Source organism: Austrofundulus limnaeus, unplaced genomic scaffold (genome assembly GCF_001266775.1).
Source record: "Austrofundulus limnaeus strain Quisiro unplaced genomic scaffold, Austrofundulus_limnaeus-1.0 Scaffold486, whole genome shotgun sequence".
Lineage (NCBI taxonomy): Eukaryota > Metazoa > Chordata > Actinopteri > Cyprinodontiformes > Rivulidae > Austrofundulus > Austrofundulus limnaeus.
Window position 1 is genome coordinate 130,299 of NW_013952888.1, and position 10,172 is coordinate 140,470.

At 37.7% G+C, this 10,172-nt stretch overlaps 1 protein-coding gene across 1 annotated transcript in view; it reads left to right on the plus strand.

Annotated features, from left to right (window-relative positions):
- The window catches only part of gna13b (guanine nucleotide binding protein (G protein), alpha 13b), a 24,884-nt gene that overhangs the window by 6,031 nt on the left and 8,681 nt on the right, over positions 1-10,172 (plus strand). Inside the window, exons 2-4 of the mRNA XM_014025578.1 lie at positions 2,715-2,944; positions 6,357-6,407; positions 9,398-9,598. Of these exons, the coding sequence (XP_013881032.1) occupies positions 2,715-2,944; positions 6,357-6,407; positions 9,398-9,598 (482 nt within the window). The remainder of the gene's footprint in view (positions 1-2,714; positions 2,945-6,356; positions 6,408-9,397; positions 9,599-10,172) is intronic.

The following is a 10,172-nucleotide window of genomic DNA, read 5'->3' on the forward strand; positions in this document are numbered from 1 at the left end:
TATTTAATCGGCTCTGAGATTAAACAACAACATCTGATTTGACGCGCTAAAAGTAGTATCCATGCTAGCTCTGTAAACAAACAAGCCGGCTGATGAGACGTCACGTCTTTTACTGCGCATGCGTGTCACATCAGTGCTGTGTAGCGTTCACACAGGAGTCTGATGCAGGTCACATTTAAAATGTAATGTGAACGTTCACACAAAAAGATCGGACTTTTTCAAAAAATTGTAACTGAGCATTAAGACCTGCAGTGTGAACGTAGCCTCTGTCTAACTGTGTGATAGGTGTGACTGGGAGTGTGATGGTTGTTTGTCTCTTTGTCTGTGTCCCTGATGGACTTGAGACGTGTCCAGGTGTCCCCTGTCTTCACCCAAAGACTGAGACAGGCTCCAGCCTCCACGCCCATGCTGATTAGGAACAAGGAGGACAGAATGAATGGAGGGTTTTTTGGTGTCAGGAAATAAATATTTAATTATAAAACATTATTTATTTTATGATAATCTGAATCTCTGTATTATGCGAAATCCAGTGAATTTTGTAAATATTTTGACAGTTTTGTAGGAATGAATGAATACGTTTGTATATTTATTCAAAATAAACCTGTTTCTTATTACTTCTGTAACATGTTTTATAGAAACTATTATCAGTAAAATCCTCAAATCTTGCTCTGTTTCTAAAAATTGTTCTTTGTAGCACTTCAGAAGAACTCTTAACTCTTCTAGAAAAAAATACAACTTTTAGAAAAATTTCCTCTCAATCATTGAAAATAATTTATTCACCACATTCTAATCCTAAAGAGTTAATGCTCCTGGGGGTGGGTCTGTGCAGTGGCTGCAAGGTGTGAAAGACAGACAGAGAGAGTTTTTTTTTCTTGTCTTCTGTGGCTTTAGAGTTTGACCAGTTTGGTTGCAAATACAACCTGATTTCCACTGGTGCTAAAAATAATTCCAGCCACGCTGGTGTGACTAGTTGTTTGAGGAGGGGCTGTGGGTCCATTTAATCCTGATCAGTATTAAACAGGCACTACTTTCAACAAATCAGACAAACCCCAGAGCCGTTTTATCCAATCAGAGCAGAGCAGGGCGGAGCTTTCATTAAGCCAGGAGTAAAGCAGCAGACCTCTCCTGCATCACTTCACTCCTGAGCCACCTGAGACTTTGTCTCTAAAATATATCTTTGTATTAAATAGGGATGCACCGATTWGAAAAATTCAGCCGATATCGATATCCGATAAAATTATTGCTGTTATGGCCGATAACCGATATTTACCGATGTTACACAAACACACAAATTATATTATACATATATGCACAAACACACTTGGGCCTTTTTTTGATACCGTAAATAAACAACCAGACCTCTGACATGGCTCCCTACTTTGGTTATTCCTGGCTGTGCAGCGTCAATATCACTGTTGTGATCAAACAGATGTAGGGCTGCCACAAACGATAATTTTTATAATCGATTAATCACCTATTATTTTTTCAATTAATCGACTAATCGGATCATAGGTTAATTGAATATAAAACATAGAGCTTATCGCGCCAGAATGCAGCTGCTATTATATAACCATCGTTAGATTTTAGCTATATGCTAACTAAAATAATTGCTGTGGAAGGCAAGTTCTGCCTTGCAGATATCACATTGCACAGGTTTCTCTTTCATTTTCTTAAAATGATCCCACACTTTTGAGCTCTGTTGTCAGGTAGCCATGATACCAGAGCCTGTCTGTATAATGTCTTGTGACATCCACAGCCTACCCCAGTTACCACTACTGTGCATGTGTGTCAAGGACAGAAAGGCAGATGTGGCAGTGGAAGGTGTCAAAGCAGTTTGGAGAGAAAAACAAAGTAAAGAACAAAAAAAGGGAAAACGATTAATCGATTATTAAATTAGTCATCGATTATTTTAGTAATCGATTAGTCATCAATTAATCGATTAATCGTGGCAGCCCTAAACAGATGCTGCTCAACCAACTATCTTCACTCCCAAAACAGAAACACAAAGATAAAAAGTGGGAAGTCAATATCGGATGTTAATATTGGCCCAGTTTTACATTTCGGACCGATACCGATATTCTAAAAAAACGACCAATATCGGCCGATACCGATATCAATACTGATATACAGTATACAAGCAAACAAAAAACAGTACTAGCTAAATCCGTTATCCAAAGTGTCCATTACGCTCCGTCCTTTCGTCTCTCCAAAACTTTCTCCTCCCGGGCAGCTCCTGCTTGCTTTCCTCAAGTTTTTTGTGAGAAACATTTTTGATTGGCTGCTGGAAATGTGGTGGATTTAAAAAAATCCCAGTCACTTTGTATTCACAAAACATTCACTGAATGTGCAGCAATGCGTAAAAACGTGCACAAAATGGTGACTAAGTTTATTTATCATAAATGTCGTTTTATTTGGAAGCAAATAAAAACAATATCAATAAAAAAACACTTTTTTTTTTATTGAGTTTGAAGTCTGTGCTTTCAATTCTAGTTGAAATGAATGTTCAGTATGCTGTCATATTTATAACAGGACATTTAAACGCATCACGTGTTCGCCCACTCCAGAGTGGGCGTGGACCTCAGAGAGTTAAAGAGAACCACAGTCGAAGTTTTACACAATCAGAACAGATCGGGATGGGTCATGTTGTCCTATTGAAAACTCAAAAACCTTTAATACTTCTGAATTATGACATGTGTTTCTGTTTCTCCCTGTAGGTATTCGAGTGTTGGTGGATGCTAGAGAAAAACTGCACATCCCATGGGGCGACCCGATCAACCAGAAGCATGGAGACAAATTGATGGCCTTTGATACTCGATCAGCAATGGCCCATGGTCATGGCATGGTTGAAACCAAAATTTTTCAGCACTACCTACCTTCCATTAGGGCACTGTGGGCTGACCAGGGCATCCAGAATGCCTATGATCGCCGGAGGGAGTTCCAGTTGGTGAGTAGGGAATGGTGTTTCAACACAGCTTGAGATTAATGACACTAAAGCCAAAAATATGTATTCTTTTAAAAGGCCTGGTCATTTGTCACAAAATCATTGATCACACTCTTGCTTGAGCTTTAGAAGATTCCCCTTGAGAATACTTCAGCAAACCCTGATGGTAAAGGTCAATTTACTGAACATAAAAAAAAAAATCATTGAACATGAAGCAATAAAAAGAGCTTGTGTTAGGTTAATACTGTGATCACTGCTGACAAAAAAGAAGCGTATTACTGTTGGCATCATTCAGTACTCAAGACATTTGTCTTCTGTGACGGGTGGGGGTGGGGGGCTCAAGAATCCCCCACACAAACAGCCATAATGGGGGATCTGGAAGTCTTCCCCCAGGAAAAAAAAGAGAAATTTAGAACATCAGTAATGCATTTTCCTGGTATTTGTAAGGAGRCTGGGAGGGTGTTTGAAAAGTCTAAAATCAGCAATTTTGAGGACAGTTTGTGAGAATTTTTTACTGTGTGTTAGTGTTGAGTTATTATTTGTGAGAAAACCTGCGTATTATTTAACAATTTACCGATTAATTGTTTTTGGTATCTTGTTTTTCTACAACTAATAGCTTGTGGCAAAGTAAAAAGATAATTGTCTCAGTTCAGAATATTTAAATCTCTAGTAAAAATAATCCCAGAACCAAATGCATGAAAACTTCAGGGTAAATATTATAATACGAAAATGTTAAAACATTAAGAGTTTAAGAAATAACTCAAGAACTGGTGCTTGACTTCATCAGCTTTTTAAACGGGACACTTGGGTCATATGACGTTTAAAGTTATTGAAGAAAAATCAACAGTTTTGCACAAAAGAAATGATCAAAAATGAGAAAATGCCTTAAATTTAGATGTGCATCATCTGTCCTGTTTAATAGCACAATTCTACGTAGGTTTTGTGTTTGGATCACATGACCTAAAAGTTATAGATTTTTCTGAGGTGTTTTTTGCTTGGTAATTTATTGACGACCCTTAAACAAACCACTGTGTGGAGGAGCGAGCAGCCAGAGGGCAGCTAATCAAAATCATACTGCCTGCACCGGATTAGACGGGTTTTAAGTTGTGACTCTTGCCCGCATGCCAGTAGTCGGCAAAACATTTAAATATAGATATTACAAGGCAAATATTGCTGGCTACTTTTGTTCTATTCTATTGTTTTGTTTTATTCTATTCTAGGGTGTGTCTCACGTGGGATGGGTCACATGCTGAGCACAAATCTCATTGTATGGGAACATGCATTGATGATAGTGTAAAGTACATTTACGAACATTATTAGTTGCCAGGCATGCTTTATTAACTTGATTCTTTAGCTTGATGCTTTGAGTCAGATATTCCTCTTCAAAACAGATTTTTTTTCAATACACGATGGTTGTCTCTCTAAAATCCAATGCTGAAGCAGCAGACATCCTCCTTATGTAATGGTAAGAAAAACACTGACACCTTTATGTTACCCCCTTCAAATTAAGTGTTACCATCACTTAAGTCATTTTTGTTGTTCTTGTCAAATCACTTCTGGCAATTGTACAGTTTAGTAGCTGCTGTTGTGAATGTACAGTAAAAGAATAGGCAAGCAGTAACCCCGGATTTACACTACATGCGACTCCGCTCCGCTGCACTGCGGTGCACAGTTCACAGCTGTTTGTTTGCAACCCAATTTTTAAAGCCTCCGCTCCGCTCAGCTCCACTCCGGTCCGACAGACAGAGGAGGGAGGGTGTGCAGGAAGGAGATTACGCGATAAATCCAGTGATAAATGTGGAAGTCAGAGCAAAAAATAATGAATTCTGTGCTCCAAACACAGCTGAAAACTTTGATATAACAGCTTTTGACATCTGTGGTTGAAACTATATTACTGTCGTCTTTTTGAAACTTCTGATTTCAAAATAGAATCCACTTGTATTGTGTGTGTGCACATATACTTCATGCTACATGTTGTCGTCTGCTTCCCAAACAGAACGAAACATTCTGACAGCATTTGTGTAGAAATATGTCTGTATATTTATTAATATAGTTGCAATTTCGACAAAATTATGGTGTCTTATTTTGTAAATGTGGATGTTGTGCTTGTTCCTCTTCCTGTTGGTGCGATGTAATCTTTAAAAATTGAATACGGAGCAGCTCTGGTGTCCGGCAGAAATAGGATCGGATCTAATTTTGCTGGATCGCTGTCCGCTCACCGCCGTCGTGCGCAGCCAGTGTAAACACTCTCATTGATTATAATGAGTGCGTATTTGCTGCGGAGGTCGGAGCGGAGCTAAGCAGAGCCAGAACGCATGTAGTGTAAATTAGGGGTGAAGCAACTAGTTAAAAGCAGGAATTGATGAGAGCTCAGGGGGCCATGATGCCCAAAGATTCTACTGTAAAATAGGCTCAAATTGAGTTTGTTCGTTTCCTGTCCATTAGGCTCGGGCAGTATGATGGTATTTTGGTATACCGTGGTAGGCCAGTGTAATGCTGACAAACGGCTTCAGGACCACACAGCTACAGGTTTTTTTTTAAGTCAAACAAATAGCAAAACTCTTTTCAGATTTAAACCTTTTGTGATTCCACCCCTGTAGACCTGCGAGCTTGTTGCAGGCAAGGAAATACCTACAAACTTGGAGTCACACCGACTGGCTAAAAGTATAATATTGCATACCTCTGTATTTTGTAAAGGTTACAAAATAGATGAAGTATTAAAATGATCAATACCGCCCAACATTACTGTCTATTTATATTCCAGTAATTCACCAGAGGTCTCCTATACAAAGACTTGCATGGATTTCTTACTTAAACATGGCATACGGTCAAATTAAGAAAACACTGTACAAATCCAGATGTATCAAACTGTGTATGCTGGAATCCAAGCACATTTCTTTTGTATGTCACAATCAACTTGGAACTGAGTGCACGTGAGACACATCTGACACACCTCCATTTACATATGTTAGATGGACGCAAATTTTTATTTACTGTTATTTATCCAGGCAAATCGCATTGAGATTGAATCTCTCTTTTGCAAGGGAGGCCTGGGCCTGAAGACAACCTACTGTAAAGGTTTTTGGTCTGTTGGGGAAAGTGTAGTACCCTGGAGTTTAATGGCTAAGGGATAAAGAAGTCTGCTTTATACAGTATGTCTTGTAGTCTTTGTAACCTGCAAAAAATGTTATTCAGGTATTTCTCTGCAGAAATTTAAAGACACATTGATATTAAAGGCAATTATGTTTACATTTTGTGAAAAGGCCAATTAATATTGATCGTAATTGATTTATGACAACTATAAAAGCATTAAACATCCAAAGGAGTCAAATACTTTTACCCGACACTGTGCTTTTATTTCAGGATTATAAAAAACATTTGAGGTTAAATATCTCTCTTTTCTGTCTGTCCTCAGGGAGAGTCAGTCAAGTATTTCCTGGACAATTTGGGAAAGCTCGGACAGTCGGTAAGTTCCTCCCCCAACAGGCAGGATGGCTGCTGGATGGGTGAGGTAACACTCAACTGGTTTGTTGAAAAGAGAAGTGAAAGTGTGTCTTCCTGTTCTTGGCCAGGACTTCACACCGGTTTGACTGTGTGCTCACTTTCTACCACATAGCTATTTCTTTGTATTAAATAATACAAGTAATTTCTATAAAAACATTATTACTGAAAACGGCAATGAAAACATAAAATCCAACTTTGTGATTTTACAAACATGTGGCCTAAGACGCAAGTTCAAAATTTCTCTTAAACTTTACCGTAATCTGGGAATATTAACAAATAGTGAAAGAGCTGTAAAGAAACAAATAAGATGTGGTTTCTGATAGCTATGTGTAACTATAAACCACTGAATGTGAAGCTAAGAAGTTTGAGGGTTTTCTTGCATGTACAGCCTGKGTTAAGTCACTCCACAGCATCTTAATGGGATTAAGATCTGGACTTTGACTTGGCCATTCCAGAACTCTCCACTTCTTAGATTTCAGCCAGCCCTTGGTGGAGTTACTGGTATATTTTAGGTCATTGTCATGTTGCAGGGTCCAGTTTCGCTTCAGCTTTAATTTTTACTGCTGGGTTTGGATGCACAAGTGTGTGTCTGTGTGTGTCCAGATGTGTAAACTGCCCAAGCCATTAGCACCAAAGCACGCACATATGATGGGAGAGGCAAGCTTTTAAACTGTGTGCTTATAATAGGCTGGATGGTCCCTATTTTCTTTACGACATGGCGTTGTAATTTCCAAAACAAAATTCAAAATTTAGATTTATTTGACCACAGAACAGTTTTACTATTTGCCTTTTAAAGGGGACATATGCAAAGGCTGCCAGTTGAATAACCCTGGTTTATACTGTCATAAGAAATCTGACATCTTCTACCTCCATTTTGCATGTAATGATAAAAACCTGCCATGCAGTTAATGCAATGCAAATTAAAATTGCGTGTTCAAGTAAAAAATAAGTGGCTTTATTGTATGTTGTATATTTTTCTAAAATAAAAGCATTGCAAAGACCCACTATGATTACATAATGGGTCTTTGGTTTAATTCCCATAGAAAAACATCAATAAGAAGACGGTTAAGATACCAGATTGATGAGCAATATTGATAAGAGTAGTACTATCAATAAAATTTTAACTTTCATATATTACAGTGGTTCTCAATCCTTGTCCTCAAGGACCACTATCCTGCATGTTTTATATCAGGGCTATTCAACTGGTGGCCCCTGCGAGTGACCAAAATGCGGCCCGCCAATTGGTTCATTCATCTCTTAAGCCCAGACCACCAGTTTTCTACTTTAATTACTATGAGTTCTTTTAGTTAAACATAGACGTTTGGTATCTATAGAAACGTCAGAATCTTGGCTACAAGCTGGTAAAAACTATTTCTAAGCACACTCAAGACAGTTAAAACCACAAGCAGTTGAAGATAAAACTATGAAAGTAAAAATAAAATTGGTTAAAAAAGTTGGCAAGTCAGAGATGTCAAAATATTTGTGTTAAATAGGAGGTATGATGCGTTATTTTTGTTTTTGTTATTGTTTTATTATCACTAAATGTATTACATAGGGTTCTGTATGTTATATCCATGATAAATGCAGCAAAATAAACTATTTCAAAGGTTACAGATCTTTGGTTAATTTATATAATGACTTTAATTGCTGGATGTTCAGCCCCTCAGCTACAGCGGGTAAAATAAGTATTGAACACGTCACCATTTTTCTCAGTAAATATATTACTAGAGGTGCTAATGACATGAAATTTTCACCAGATGTCGGTAACAACCCAAGTGATCATACATACAAAGAAATCTAAACACATCTAAAAATCACTGCTTTAAATGTTGACCAACACCTCAAGAGCTTCTCTGAGCTCGATGAGACATTTTCAAAATACAATATTGACTCAGTTTTATGGTTTTTAGTATTGCCTCTGGAAGCCATTGATTCTTTATTTGTAAATAATAAATCAGATAACATGTATTAAAGCAGTGATTCTCAACCCTGGTCCTCAAGGACTCCTTTCCTGCATGTATAGATGTTTCCCTGATTTGACACGCCTGGTTTGAATGAATGAGTGATTAACAATCTTCTGAAGACCTGCTGAACAGCAGGGAAACAAGTAAAACATGCTGGAAAGGGATATTTGAGGACCAGGGTTGGGAACCACTATGTTAGACCTTTAACTAGCATTTGTGGAAGATGTGGCAAACTGTTTCTATAGAAAATGATTTGTGGAAGTGTTCCTGAGCACATGCAGTGATGTCCATAACAGAATCAGACCTGTTTTCAACGCAGCGGTCCTTGGGGGTCTAGAAGATCACAGCCATCCAGTTGCCACTTTCAGCCTTGTTCTTTGAGAACAGAGATTTCTACAGAAATCTTTTAATGGTACTACAAAATTTAGATGAGATGTATAAATTTTCTCTTGCAGAACATTATTTTGAAATAATTCCAGTTTTTGAATTTAATTTTCCATAAACTGATAAACCCCTGCTTATCTTTAATTTTGGTAGATTCAGCTTCTAAAAAATGTTTTTTTATACCAAGTCCTCTGACTGACCTGTTGCAGATTAACCCAATTATTTACAAAATGCTCCTAAAGCTGTTTATTATTCATACTATTTTGTTTGTCTGTCCCAACCAGTGCAGTTTTAGTATAATGGCCATGAACTTCTCCCCTCTATAGTTTCATCTTGATCGGCTGCGTTCATTTGATTGGATAAACACCTGTTGTAACTCATGATGTAAACATCGTCTTATTTTAGTTACAAGATAAATACATTGATTAAATAAATTTTCCTAATTCCTAAATCAGTTCACAGGATGGCTATTTTAAAACTATCCGGTTTGACAAGTTAGGTCAACAATTCTTCGAGGAACCTAAATATATGGTATTGTTCATAAACAAGATATTTGAATTTGTCAGAAATTACAGAAAACTGAAATATGATAATCTGCTTGCAGGATTACCTTCCCAGCCAGCAGGACATTCTTCTGGCTCGAAAACCCACAAAGGGGATCCATGAGTACGACTTTGAGATCAAAAATGTGCCCTTCAAGATGGTGGACGTTGGTGGCCAGCGCTCAGAGAGACGGCGCTGGTTYGAATGCTTTGACTCCGTCACTTCAATCCTCTTTCTTGTTTCGTCCTCTGAATATGACCAGGTGAGTTGCCTAAATCAGCCTTTTTATAAATATCTAATTGTTAAATAAACAACAGAGGTGATTCTCACTTCATAGTGATAACTGAGGCACTCTTTTCACTAGTTTGCTGTTATTTTGTTTCCGTCAAGATTTTTGTATTGTTCTCTTGTAGTTTTGGAAAAACTGGTATAAAACATGCATCAAATTTTGCACATCAAATATTGTTCTCTAACCTTTGGTAGCAATTTTTTTTGTCTAATATTGATTTACCAAAAAAAACAAAACACCTAAATACACATAAACACATTTTAAATTTAACACTAGGAAGTGACTGTTCTGCCAGCAGAACAAAAGCCAGTTAATCTGGATTGATGGAGTGTGTAGGAGGTGAGCTTAAGGTGAATTAAGCTTTTCCCACATCTCTCATACACAAGGTTATGAGAAAACCTTTACCAAGGTATTTCTCATTACTTGTTAATATCATGACTGCGTGAAGTGAAAAGTGACACAATAAGTGAACATTCCAACACATTCTCACTCCCGAGTCGTCACATATTGACGTTTTTCAAAGGTCCCTTTGCGTCCAATTTTGACG